The following is a 14,573-nucleotide window of genomic DNA, read 5'->3' on the forward strand; positions in this document are numbered from 1 at the left end:
CCAGAAGGCATGATGCCAGCACTACTGGCCAGAAGACACGATGCCAGCACTACTGGCCAGAAGACACGATGCCAGCACTACTGGCCAGAAGACACGATGCCAGCACTACTGGCCAGAAGACACGATGCCAGCACTACTGGCCAGAAGACACCAGCCTGGGCACCAAGCTCTGGGGACCCGCTGCGGAAAGACTAGGGGACTCAGACATGGGATTCAGGAAAAGTGATAATTAAGGAAAAAGAAGGTGGGGGTCTGGGGGCCGCAGAAGGCCCCTAGTAGGGTCCAGGGGCGACGCCCCTGGTCGGGGTCTGGGGGCGAAGCCTCGCCCCCAGGAGCTGAAGGTTTTTAGTGTTTTAGACACACAAAAATGGCCCTGAAATGCATATTTCAGCTTAATCATAGCCCCCCCCCCCCCCCCCCCTTTCTCTTCCTTCCCATTGTTTCTCAAATTAATTTTACGCTAAGACTCAAAATAAGGAGGAGAAAGAGAGAGAGAGAGAGAGAGATAGAGGCGGGGGATGGGGGGTTGTGTGTGATGGCGTGTGACGTGTGGTTTCAATGTTCTTACTTTGTCGTGCCAAACGACCCCAGTGACTGATTACCCGACTGGGTTTTCAGGATAGTCAGGTGCTTGTTGCTTTTCAAGTGGCTTTTGAGGGCAGTCTTTCCATTGGAGCCGTAGTTGATAACATTAACATCGTTGCACAAAGTGCACTGAGCTTTTCCCGGCAAGTTGATTTTAGCAAAAGCATCGCCAACTTTCAGTTTCACGTCTTGTGTCTTCTGGCCTTTCTCGTATTTCCAGCTCAATGATACAACTTCATCGAGCCAGTCGAATCTCCTGAGATTTTTCTTGTACTTCTGCTGGTCAATTTCCCGGGGCTAGAACGGTTTCGTCTCGCTTTAGCTTCCTCATCATTTTGGCAGGTGGCTCGAAGCGATGTAAAAATGGCGCCGAATCATTCTCATACGGTATGCTTATACTGAATCCCCGATAGCTACGTTGAAACGGTGACTGTAGGAGACAAAGAGCGCGTTCCCATACAGATCGACCAGCAACAGTCTGACCGTTTTAGGAACCAACCGTTCAAGAATAGTATGGACTGGAGCGTCGCGATCAGCGGACCGGCCGAAAAACTTGGGTCTATACCTAAATATAGCCCAAAATTTTCTCAGCGGATTTGCACGAATCTCAAGAATGATCCCTGGAGCCTAAAAATTTACGGAATTCCGTAAATTTACGGAAGAATCCCATGTCTGGGACTTCATGGCAGCCACCGACCTGAGGATATGACGGCCATGAATATCGACTCAGAAGAATAATTATTATTATTTATGTACGGTTAAACGTCTAGAAGTACACTGGATCATTGCAATCTCACTCAAAATAAAATCACAGCATACACATTATCCAATCCTCTTAAAACCGCAAGACCATAACACAAGCCAGCCATACATGCGAACATGATCTAGTGTAATACTAACACAATGACTTTGCAGGTTCATTCTTCAAATCAAACAACTATATGTATTATCATTGTGTAACATGAGCATCCTGCACTCTCCTGGATCCTTGCAACGATCAAAATATAAATCCAAGATTTCTTACACAACGGTGCAACATTTCTACTCTGCCTGAGCCCTCTGTAACAATCTAACTCCACTTAATAATATAAACATGGTATATAGAGTACCCTACACTTAATTACCTTTTAATTTCAGGGTTCAGTTTTCTAATGTGCCAATGGCGCATAACATCTGAAAATGACCCATAAGAATATTCCTTTCAGTGGTTCATAGGGCCCATCAAGATTTCTCACCAATGGTCCACCCTATACATAGTTTACAGTGTTGAATTTGAAATGAGAAAAGCTAAAGCGAGCAAACAACTGAGCACATACATGGGTGGGACTGAAAAATGGCATGAATCCTGAAAGGGGGGCCCGGGGGTCTGGGGGCCGCCGAAGAAAAAATGAGGCCATTATCGAATCCGGATTTCCGGCATATACTGGAAGAATCCCACCCATGCACATAGAATTTGGTAACCTGATATAGTGACAAATCCTAAGCTCATGTGGCTGCATATTGCACCACTTAGCTTCTTTGGACAGAAAAGGAAAGACATGCTTCAAGATTCCTCCCTCCCCTCCCAAGCCTATACTTGACGTTTTCAAGCGACCCATTATTTTTTTTACGTCCACTTCCAGGCTGAACCCTGGCTTTTGCTAACTTCTTCACAACACACACATTACAGAGCACCGAATCTGGATACTGTTAAATTCAGAGACTGCTCAAGTGCTTCATGCACAAACACATGCCAGAAAACCTATCCATTCACTTTACAAACACCATATCATCATATGCAGTCAATTGTGCAGAGTTACCATGGGGTTATCATTCCCATCACGGTGACACTGCTATAACTATAAGTTGTTCACTTGTTCGCTCAAGGTCACTATCACTCAGATGCTGTGCAAGGACGTTGCCACAGAGACATTGCTCTGTGTGCTTCAATCGTTCGTTCAAGGTCACTCACTCAGATGCTGTGCAAGGATGTTGCCACGGAAACATTGTACTATGTTGTTCAATCGTTTGTTCAAGGTCACTATCACTCAGATGCTTTGCAAGGACGTTGCCATGGAGACACTGCTCTATGTTATTCAATCATCAGTTCAAGGCCACTATCACTCAGATGCTGTGCAAGAATGTTGCCACGGAGACACTGCTCAATGTTGTTCAATCGTTCGTTCAAGGTCACTATCACTCAGATGCTGTGCAAGGACGTTGCTATGGGGTTTCCGTTTCCTTCCCGGAGACAATGCTCAATGTTGTACAAACGTTCGTTCAAGGTCACAATGAGATGCTGAAGTTTCATGCAGCGTTCCGCCAACTTCAGCAAAAGAGGCGGTTCCTGACCTTTGAACTTGGAGACGGCCTTGACACCTGCACTCCCGAGCTGGTAGCTGGTGACGTTGGTGACATAGAGCGTAAAGTTGTCACGGAGATGATCCAGATGGGACGGTGTTGTGATGTAACGCCTGCCAAGCTGGGGACAAAGTTAAAATAGTTTGTTTATAACATCACCCAATAAACAATCCATTGAAGAGAATTTAACAGGCAGATGAATTCAATTACAAATTAATAATGGATAAACAATTCACAGATTGTTCCAAAAAAAAGTGACAGAAACTAAAATACTGCTGTATACAAAAGAAGAAGGGGGGGGGGGGGGGGGGGGGGAATTACACAAATTTTACTGGAACATGCACAGACTTCTGTTCAACATAGCCGTTTAGCCAATCACCATAAATCAGTTCAGGATTTTACATGGGACAAGAGCTTGATTCCACTTAGACACATCAAAACACAGCAGCCTGGCTGATTTCTAATACTATGCAAAGTGGGAAATTTCTTGATTAATCAAATTTACAGCAGACACCTCCGTCAATCTATGAAATTAATTCTTTGCACAGACAACTACCAGCCTGTTGATTTTGGTACAGTGGAACCTGCCCTCAAGACCCCCTCTCCATAAATTATCCAGGCATCTTAGCCACTTTAGTGAAGGGAACGTTGAAGTGACAATGACTAGGTTTAAAATGTCCCTTATCAGAAAGTTCAACCTCAGTCCTTTGATGTTTATTGAACACATTTTCATATAAAGTTGGCGCTTCATACGGAAAAATGGCTTTGAAATTGACCCTAATCCTTCTTTGGGCTCTGTAAATGTCGTTTGGGGCTATGGTTGTAAAATGGTATCTACTGGTCACCCCAATGTATAAACTGAAAACTCTTTCTGCACCAGAACACGCAGAAAGGATTGTATCTGCCTGATGTCCGATGCTTTTCAAAATCCCCAACCATTAACACCTTCAAAACGGACTTTACCTGACACTGTTGTTTTTCCCTATATAATCCTTACTATTTTTCCGAGACGTCGTCGTGTTGTGTATTTAGCTTGCCATAACCTCATACATGGTCCTAAAAGTTAAAGTTGAAGAAAATACTAAAGATAAATGAACAAGCTGACGCAGTGTCATTCGCACCGTGAATCCCCCCATGGGAACATACTAAAGTCTGGTTCCAAATAGGCTCAATTTCCTTCTATTTCTTTGTATTTCTCCCTCGTAGGGGTGGGGGTGTTCAAACCAAAGGCACCTTTAAACCAAAACTCATATCACACATCTTACAATACTAAGACACTCAGCAGTGAAAGGGTGTCTGCTGGTAAAAAATTCCAAACAATCCTAAAAGTACTTCACTACTAAACGTGCTTTTAAAAAGAGCCGTTATTTTTCCCTCTATAATCAGTATTGTGTTTTCTGAGAACGTTATTGAGAATGACGACCTTAGCTACAAGTGTTATTTAGGTCAAAGCAAGCCCTATCTATTGATACCAGTTTGGTTGACCTTGCTTCAAGGTCAAGGTCACAGGGGACCTTCAAAGTTGGATCCCTTATGAAATGTGACTGAAACGGGCAATTGAATCACTAAAAGTGACAATGTCTCTTTGTAGAAAGTGCCAATAAGTATGTTTATGCTTCCTATGTCTTGAATTGATAGCCTTGTGATGTGTGACCTTTGATGATCTTGACCTTGGCCAAAGGTCATGTGTAATTTGGTAGGAAAAATCTGTAAACCAGTTCTAATAGTGTACAATGTCCTTGCCAGCTTCAGTTGTTAGACCTTCACCTTCAAGGTCACCTGAAGGTCAAGGTCACTTTAAGACAAAGGTCAAGCATGAGAGTCGCATGGGCTTTGCTTTGTTAAGATTTTTTACCAAGACACATGGATTTCTTTACCCGGCTTGGTCACATTTTTCATAGGGGTCAATGTGACCTTGACCCTAACGATATGTGACCAGATGTGGCTCACTATGAAATTCTAACAAACGCCCCACTCAGTGTTTAAGTTTGTAAGAGATATCGTCCATAGTAAAGTTAAAGGGGCAAGCTCACATCAAAATATGTCTACAATTCAACTTTGAAGGGCTCCTCTGACCTTGACATTGAAGCGAGGTCAACCAAAATGGTATCAGAAGATAAGGCTTTCTTTTTCTTGTATACCATACAAAACTAAGCCCGCTGTTTTTAATTTGTTTTCCAGAAAACTGGCACAATGTGAAATTTTGCAGTTTTTAGACCACATTAATTCTCCCTGTGACCTTGACCTTATGGTAAGGTCAAGGTTCTCAAGTATCTTTTTTGAGCTCTTGGGGTCATACAACATTTTGCAACATTTGGTGTTTCTTCACTTCATAGCGTTGGAGAAATATCCAAAGGTAATGTTCAGTACAGACAGATAAAGACGGGCAACGGACAACGGCTGGACGACCAGGGTGAGTATGTACGCTCACTTTTGCTACACATGCGAGTAGCGGCTATTATCCGTTGTTCACAAAACATTCCTATATAATGTTTGGAAACAATGGTAGGGATAAAAATCAACCGTTTCCAACTGTGCCAAAAAATCAAAAAGACGCGTTCTATAACGGTCAAACGGTCCCTTAACAGACTTGGGCGGGGTCATCTAACGGTTGGCAGACAGCACAAACACCCTGTGACTGCTCGCAAGGAAAAAATAAATCTGGATGGCAGTATGGCTACAACTACGTCGTTTAGTGTAACCATAACCCCTGAATGTATGAACAGCAGAAAAGGCTGTCTTTGACATCACTGTATAATAAGAAGCACAAAAGGGATTTTTTGGAACTTTCTCTTGGTTGGAGACAAACATGTCCGCAATGCATTCGTGCATCAAGCTATCCATGCAGTCGTTTATTGTTGATTCTTTAGCTCCTCTATGGCAGGGGGATTTTCACTTTGTTTTCCTTCAATTTCACTATGGGAGTTGTTCTTAACATACGTTTGTTAAGAAAATTTTGGCTGATTGTAAAACAGCTGTAATATACGGCAGTCCTGGTTGTCCTTCAACTGTAAAAATGAAATAATGCTCTTTAAAGTATCATTTACAACAGTGGTGGCTGTTTTCACAAGTATGCTACAAAAAACACGACAATACATAATACATAAGGAAAAGCCCTATGTTTGGTCAGTTGGTGAGATAGGTAAATGTTATTTTTGTGTGACAGTGCTGATGGTTTTCAAAGGGCTAATTCTTTGCTTTACGACATATGCCCAACTGAAAACGCTTTAGCAACTCAAGTGCACACGACAACCATCTAAATAGACTACATGTTCGCAGAAAACACAATACTGAATACAGAGGGAAAAATAACGGCTCTTTTTAAAAGCACTTTTAGTAGTGAAGTACTTTTAGGATTGTTTGGAATTTTTTACCAGCAGACACCCTTTCACTGCTGAGTGTCTTAGTATTGTAAGATGTGTGATTTGAATTTTGGTTTAAAGGTGCCTTTGGTTTGAACACCCCTACCCCTACGAGGCAGAAATACAAAGAAATAGAAGGAAATTGAGCCTATTTGGAACCAGACTTTAGTATGTTCCCATGGGGGGATTCACGGTGCGAATGACACTGCGTCAGCTTGTTCATTTATCTTTAGTATTTTCTTCAAATTTCACTTTTAGGACCATGTATGAGGTTGTGGCAAGCTAAATACACAACACGACGACGTCTCGGAAAAATAGTAAGGATTATATAGGGAAAAACAACAGTGTCAGTTAATGTCCGTTTTTAAGGTGTTAGTGGTTGGGGATTTTGAAAAGCATCAGACATCAGGCAGATACAATCCTTTCTGCGTGTTCTGGTGCAGAAAGAGTTTTCAGTTTATACATTGGGGTGACCAGTAGATACCGTTTTACAACCATAGCCCCAAACGACATTTACAGAGCCCAAAGAAGGATTAGGCCAGGGTCAATTTCAAAGCCACTTTTCCATATGAAGCGCCAACTTTATATGAAAATGTGTTCAATAAACATCAAAGGACTGAGGTTGAACTTTCTGATAAGGGACATTTTAAACCTAGTTATTGTCACTTCAACGTTGTTCTCTTATTTGCTTGGATCAAAAGACCACATCAGTCAATCAATATGAGGCTTATATCGCGCATATTCCGTGGGTACAGTTCTAAGCGCAGGGATTTAAAAAAAAAAAATTTTAATTATTTTTTTTAATGCAATTTATATCGCGCACATATTCAAGGCGCAGGGATTTATTTATGCCGTGTGAGATGGAATTTTTGTACACAATACATCACGCATTCACATCGGCCAGCATATCGCAGCCATTTCGGCGCATATCCTACTTTTCACGGCCTATTATTCCAAGTCACACGGGTATTTTGGTGGACATTTTTATCTATGCCTATACAATTTTGCCAGGAAAGACCCTTTTGTCAATCGTGGGATCTTTAACGTGCACACCCCAATGTAGTGTACAACGAAGGGACCTCGGTTTTTCGTCTCATCCGAAAGACTAGCACTTGAACCCACCACCTAGGTTAGGAAAGGGGGGAGAAAATTGCTAACGCCCTGACCCAGGGTCGAACTTGCAACCTCTCGCTTCCGAGCGCAAGTGCGTTACCACTCGGCCACACCTGCCCATTAAGACCACCCATAAGGATCCCCGACGGTTTTTACGACTATATAAATCACCTGTCTAAAGAGACCACCTGTCTAAAGAGACCACTTTTGCTCAGTCCCTTGGGTGGTCTATTTAGACAGGTTCCACTGTATGTATGTGTCCAAGTGGAGGATGCCATTATTCCATGTAAAACCCTGGACAGACCTGTAGTGGTGTAAACGATCGCTATCATGAGAAGGAAGGTACAGTCAAACCTGTGTATAACGACCACCCAAGGGGCTGACAAAAAGTGGTCGTTAGACAGGTGGTCGACCGTCATCAAGGAAAGGGGAATTATACAGAGGAAAAAGTTGTCTGGGGTCCTTTGGAGTGGTCGTTGTGGGCACAGGGATGGCCAAATCGTCTGCCCGGTCGCCAGGGGCGAGTAAAAACTGCCTTGCAACTCGCCCGGCTTGCCAGTGAAATTGACTGAAAGATCTGGTCAAATACAACATTTTTGGTTGTAATATGAGTTTCAAACCAGATGCAGCAACTATGGGTTGCACCGGGCCAGCGAAATTTCTGGCGGGCTACTGACCCTCGGGTGGCGAGTTAAAATTTTGGGATTTGGCCATTCCTGGGGCAGGTTGTCGATTTTGAGAAGTGGTCGCAAGGGCAGGTGTGACTGTAAATGTAATGCCTGTCCTTGCCCGTGAACAAAGCAACGAAAAGTGTGGCACTGGCACGCAGACACAACACCTGGAAGTACTTACCTCCACCTTGCAGGTTCTGCAGGTGAGCAAAGAGTAGGAGCTGCCTGCATCGTGAGTCTGAGTGGAATGGCAGAAGTTTTCTCCAATGTGGACAGATTCTGTCACTGCACTCAGTGTAAAAGCCTACACACACACAAACAAAATGACTGAAAATACGCTAGAGTAGTTTCTTTAGTACACAGATAATGGTTTTTTTTATTTGGGTCACCATCAAAAGAGCATATTTTTAGAACTTAAAGGGAACATGTATACAAGAATCTGTCAGTTATTGTTCCCAGCCTATAATAATATTGTTTGAACACCCTCCTCCCACACAAGGGAAGATATCAAATTCTAAGGAATCAGTCCTAGTCCTACTCCCATCCCCCCCCCCCCCCCTTTCAAATATCTTCACCCACTCCCTTCAAATATCAGGGATGTTGCCACAAATTCACACCTGTAGGACAAATGTCCTGGGCTCTTCGGCATCAATAGGACATTTGACTGCTTTCAGACATTTTAATAGGACATTATAATTTTGTGAAAAACACAAAATCATGTGCACACACACACATATCAGTATATGCACCAACATTGTGTGCGTATATTGTTTTATTACTTTTGTTTCAAACAGGACACACACAAAAAAGAAACAAACAAACTAAAAAGCAACCAAAAACTTCAGCACTCTTACTTTGATTGGCACACAAACTGCATGATTTCCTGACAGAGCTTTTTCTTGACATATTCGACAAATCAGTTTGCCTATATAGATGGTCTCTTTGCTGTCAAATTCTAACCAACTACAGTGAAACCCGGCTATATTGAAATCCCGGCTATACATGTATTGAAGAATTTTTCAGGTCCCGGCTGAAGCTCTACTTTTTCTTTGTTAAAAAATGTTGGCTACATTGAAGTCGGCTATATATTGAAACAAATATTCAGCCCACGGGACGTTTTTACCTGGCTATATTAAATGTTTGCTCCAAAGATTTGTTTAACTTTTTATTTTTAAGAACAATGACTGCGCGGGCGCCGAATGATATGACACGCCTCTGTCAGCGCAATCAGTTGAAGGGGAGAGGCCAGATCAGCATCAACTTTCGAGTCAGGAGGTCTCTGATAACAATTACAGTCTAACAATGCTGCGGGCCTCTGACAGCTACGCCATGTAGTCTTGTGGTGCGTAGATCTCCCTGACTTAATTTATCTTGTTCATGTGAGTAGTTTCACTTTGTACACTAGCAAAAATGGCTGCAAAACAAACAAGTCGCGTAAGGCGAAAATACAACATTTAGTCAAGCTCAGTCGAACTCACAGAATGAAACTGAACGCATTGCATTTTTTCCGCAAGACCGTACACTCGTAGCATCGTCTGTCCACCGCTCGTGGCAAAGGCAGTGAAATTAACAATCCAGAAAAGCGCGGTAGCGGTTGCGCTGAGGAGGATAGCACGCTTTTCTATATCTCTATTCTTTTTAACTCTCTGAACGTGTTTTTAATCCAAACATATCATATGTTTTTGGAATCAGGAACGGACAAGGAATAAGATGAAATTGTTTTTAAATCGATTTCGGAAATTTAATTTTAATCATAATTTTTATATTTTTAATTTTCAGAGCTTGTTTTTAATACGAATATAACATATTTATATGTTTTTGGAATCAGAAAATGATGAAGAATACGATAAACGTAATTTTGGATCGTTTTATATATAAAAAAAATGTAATTACAATTTTCAGATTTTTAATGACCAAAGTCATTAATTAATTTTTAAGCCTCCAAGCTGAAATGCAATACCGAAGTCCGGCCTTCGTCGAAGATTGCTTGGCCAAAATTTCAATCAATTTTATTGAAAAATGAGGGTGTGACAGTGCCGCCTCAACTTTTACAAAATGCCGGATATGAAGTCATCAAAGACATTTATCGAAAAAAATGAAAAAAATGTCTGGGATATCATACTCAGGAACTCTCATGAAAAATGTCATGAAGATCGGTCCAGTAGTTTACTCTGAATCGCTCTACACACACACACACACACCACGACCCTCGTCTCGATTCCCCCCTCTACGTTAAAACATTTAGTCAAAATTTGACTAAATGTACAAAGGGTGAGTCTGACAATTAAAAGAAAAATTGAGCTTATTCAGAAGCTGGAAACTGGCTACAAAAAAAGAAAGGAAGTAGCTGAGGAATATGGAATTTCAGCAGGTTGTCTGACCAACATTATGAAAGAAAAAGAAACATTGAAAAGTCTTAGGGTTAGGGTTAGGGTTAGGGTTAGCCTAACCCTGAAAAAAGCAAGGAGGCTCGAAGAACAACAGCCAACAGGTGAAAGATTAATGGGAATATATCTCACATCAAACGCAATGTGTGGACACGGAAATAAGAACGTATAGTGAAAAAAAGTTCGGTTATATTGAATTTCTGAAGGAACAAGGAGGGAAATTAAATATAACCGAGAATTGCCTAAATGGAAGTTCCGGCTATATTGAAAGTCTTCCCGGGTCCTGTGCCACTTCAATATAGCCGGGTTTCACTGTAGTACTAAACAGGGTCAGCCATGAATAGTTAACCTTATTAAAAGACCGTCTGTGTGAATTTCCTGTTGTACCGACACCATCTTCAAGTCACAAAACTTTACTTTCCGTGATTGTGTAGGTTTCAGTGGCGACACTGTCACTGTCATTTTCCAAAATGATGCAATTGCTAGCCGTGTTTTCCCATGTTCTTGGCACTAATGTAGCACACTATGCCGTTGAAACGCCAAACGTGTTCAGCTTTTGTTGTTCAACGAATCAATGGCAGGCTTTAGTTTTTTTCGGTGGCATAATTCAGTGCCATGCGCTTCATCTCTAACCGAAAGCAAATTAAAGCAGACGCGAGCCTTGGTCAGTTGGAGTTGTCTCTCGTAAGCTTACTCCTAACTTTAGTGTGCTGTAGACGGGTGTACGCAAACAGCTCATACCGCAAACGGTTCGGTAAACACAAGATCTGCACTGCACAACTTCAGTGCACCTGTACGCAAGAGCGCTCGGTCGCTTTTTGAAGATTTCTTTCATAAAAGGAAAATTATCAAATAACACGCTGTCCAAAGGAATGAAGTTCTTACCAGACAATGACCGCGCTTAGTTGAAAACGACAGGACATCTGACTGCCATGCGGCTATGTGAATCGGACATTTGATCATTTTAATCGGTCTATGTCCGACGCCAAACGACATCCCTGAAATATCTCAAGCCACTCCTACCCCAGACCTGGAAACCCCTGTTTTGCACATGGAGCGTTCTCAAAGAAACTTGGCCTATTTCCAGAAAAATTAGTTTACTCAGCACAGCATTCAAACCTCCCAAAAACTGGATTTTCTTCAAGGTGCGCTTGTGAAGAAAAGTAACCTATGAATTTGTTTTATCATATTTATTTTCCACCGACCGTACTGATCGTATTTTAGACAATCAAGCGTACAAAATCGTATAGGTTCCCAGGTCTGCCCCCCTCTTTAAATTCCCCCCACCCCCCCTCTAAATTTAATCTGTCTGAATCATTTTATAATCCTGCAACAGCCGAACCAATATTTCCTTCTTTCTCCACACTTGGCAGACGGGCGCAGTGGCGTGGTGGTAAGACGTCGGCCTCCTATTCGGAAAGTCGTGTGTTCGAATCCCGGTCGCTGCCGCCTGGTGGGTTAAAAGTGGAGATTTTTCCGATCTCCCAGGTTAACTTATGTGCAGACCTGCTTGTGACTTAACCCCCTTTGTGTGTACACGCAAGCACAAGACCAAGTGCGCACGGAAAAGATACTGTAATCCTTGTCAGAGTTCGGTGGGTTATAGAAACACGAAAATACCCAGTATGGTTCCCCTGAAATATAGAATGCTGTCCCTTCCGCGCCGAGCGGCTGCATTTCAGGGCTCTCTCATATTTCGTACTGTGCGCCTTGAGGTGAGATATGTGCGCGATATAAAATCTCGTACTAATTAATTAATTACCTCTAAGGCCTCAGTGGCAGCGATCCAGTTTGTGGCGTCCCCCAGTATGGAGCGGCAAGACTCGCACTGAAAGACCACCTGGGTGTCAGCAAGCACACCCTCTCCGTTGGAACTTGACGCTTGGTTGTCGCCTGACTCCATGGTTTAGTTATAAATACCTCCGTCTTCTTCTTCTTCTTGTTCGCCTAGAATACCTCTGTCTGACGGCTGAAGCTTTTCTGTAAAAAAAACCACCCCACCTGAACTAATAATATAGTAATAATGATATTCCTATGGCTCAAATATTATTACTATTGATACCTTTTAAAACAATGAAAATGTTAATACAAAATACATTCACAAATTGAAAAGCAATTTTGTATACAAAGCAAGTGCAAGTGTCTAAACCCCCTCTACCTCCCTCCCCCCACATCTCTCAAACACACTCCCAAACAAGAAAGAGGTATCGGACGTGTGTCACCTCCAGAACGAGTCAGCGTCATTCCCAAACATCTGCGTGTGGCAACTGCATGCAAAATTTATAAGCTCCAAATTCTGATAAAGCATGCAACATTAATTCGCCAAGTCAAGAATGTTAACGGGTGTCGTGACAACACACACTGAATGAACAACCCTTACTGCATCTTTCTGTAGTAGTAGTAGTAGTAGTAGCAGTAGTAGTAGTTGTAATATAGTGATTATATAGGGACTGGATTGGTATCCATAAACCTCACGGCTTTTTTTCGCGTCCCATCTCATTATCAAATTTGTTGCAGGTCAATCATATTAACATGCTCAAAGTCGTATTTACTCAATATCAATTATCGTACAAATAAAGTGACTCAGTCATAAGTTTTTGGGTAATCTTGAACTTTAGCGTGTTAAATTCATAGCTCAGAATTCAGAGACTATTAAGTCTCCAAATTTGTAGAACCTGCACTTGTAATCATAACAAGTCATTTTAGATCCCTTTGAAGTTACGGAATGAACTCCGATGAACTGTACGAATGCATTTCGTTTACATGGGTCAAAGAAGGAATTATCCGTATGAGTGGACAAGGGAGACAACTCTTTCGTGTTAATGATGTCCCATGGTTGACAACGTACGCCATTTTCGTCGATTGAACAACCAAATTAATTAACGACAAATGTTCTTTGGCTTGCTTACATGGTCTTGTATTAAAAATAAGTAAAGAATGTCACTGGATTCTGAGCTATCAATTAATTTAACACGCTAAAGTTCAAGATTACCAGTTTTTGTATGTCCAGCAGATTTTTGAACGTGGGATATTATTTCTCTTTTTTTTATCATTAAAACTATAATAAAACAAAGTGTGGGCATGCAAATGAACATAAATCCATGAGACAGAGTGCAATGTACCTCATTCAACCAAAGGAAATGCAGTTCATTATCTTTTCGTTCAATTAACTGGAGCATATAAGTATGCCAGGCCTATATAATTATAGCAATATTTGTTTCAACAATAATAACACAATTCATCCAAACCCTACCTCAAAAAGAGTCAAATAATATTAATAAATCAAGCTGCTTCAGTTTCACTGGACTTCAAGTTCAATCAAAATCACAATAGCCCTGTTCTTCCTTCTTCAAAACGTAGAGCTTAAACAAAGAACTATCGTCAAAACCAGTGAAGACATACTTGAAGCTTCAAGTTAAAGGAGCACGCACCCAAAACACAACTTTCCTCCACGTTACAGATCAGCTGAAAACGTGCAATGTTTATCCCACAAGCGAAAGTTGTCAGCTGCCCGAGTTCCCGCAAATTTGTAAAACCCGACTAGAGCGAAACGAAGCGAACGTTTTTCTGTATATTATTTTCATTGTTTCGTATTTGTATTCCTCCCCGTCCTGCGCCTTACACAACAATAAAAATTTAAAAAACATCCGAAAAACACATGAACCAAATGTACTCCGGTGGGTAGTTTTATTTAAATTATTATTACGTGGAAGAGCGAGTTTTCGCGAGGAACAGGGTTGAGCTACGGTAGGGTCACTGCGCATGTCTGGTTTTTTTCTTCGCGGAAACGCTGTTGGGTTGTGTCCAGTCGCGTCCCTTGCAACAAGATGGCGACAAGCGCGTTACGGATTCCATCGCTGTTGTTTTGAGATAATCGGTACATTTTGGTTAGTGTACTGTTTTATTGTTGATGTGAATGTAATGCCAAAACATCGAACTATCGATTCGAACGTCAATGAAGAAGTGAGCGTGAAAATCGAGCGCAAAACAGCCGGGTAAAAGTTCAGGGCGCTAAAGTACATTTGAGCCGAAATCGCACCCAAACTCCTGTTGACCTCATTTCTTCCCAAAATAAACATCACTGCTAAAATAAAATGCATTAAAACCAAGACAGT

At 41.7% G+C, this 14,573-nt stretch overlaps 1 protein-coding gene across 1 annotated transcript; it reads right to left on the reverse strand.

The window, feature by feature from the left end:
* Positions 1–1,457: 1,457 nt before the first annotated feature.
* On the reverse strand, positions 1,458–13,979 carry LOC138947132 (uncharacterized). Its single transcript, XM_070318582.1, has 4 exons — positions 13,890–13,979; positions 12,221–12,438; positions 8,253–8,375; positions 1,458–3,046 (listed from the first exon to the last, which is right to left on the reverse strand). The coding sequence occupies exons 2-4, from the start codon at positions 12,359–12,361 to the stop codon at positions 2,765–2,767; spliced, it is 546 nt and encodes a 181-aa protein (XP_070174683.1). The 5' UTR covers positions 12,362–12,438; positions 13,890–13,979; the 3' UTR covers positions 1,458–2,764.
* Positions 13,980–14,573: the final 594 nt, after the last annotated feature.

The sequence above is a fragment of the Littorina saxatilis genome, linkage group LG1, assembly GCF_037325665.1.
Source record: "Littorina saxatilis isolate snail1 linkage group LG1, US_GU_Lsax_2.0, whole genome shotgun sequence".
Taxonomy (NCBI): domain Eukaryota; kingdom Metazoa; phylum Mollusca; class Gastropoda; order Littorinimorpha; family Littorinidae; genus Littorina; species Littorina saxatilis.

What these genes read in the sequence shown, in the direction of transcription:
- LOC138947132 (XM_070318582.1), bottom strand. Translation starts at nt 12,361, where the DNA reads ATGGAGTCAGGCGACAACCAAGCGTCAAGTTCCAACGGAGAGGGTGTG. An exon ending in CTGCCACTGAGGCCTTAGAG is followed by an intron (nt 8,376 to 12,220) that starts GTAATTAATTAA and finishes GTGTGTGTGTAG; the next exon opens with GCTTTTACACTGAGTGCAGT. An exon ending in GCAGAACCTGCAAGGTGGAG is followed by an intron (nt 3,047 to 8,252) that starts GTAAGTACTTCC and finishes CTTTGTCCCCAG; the next exon opens with CTTGGCAGGCGTTACATCAC.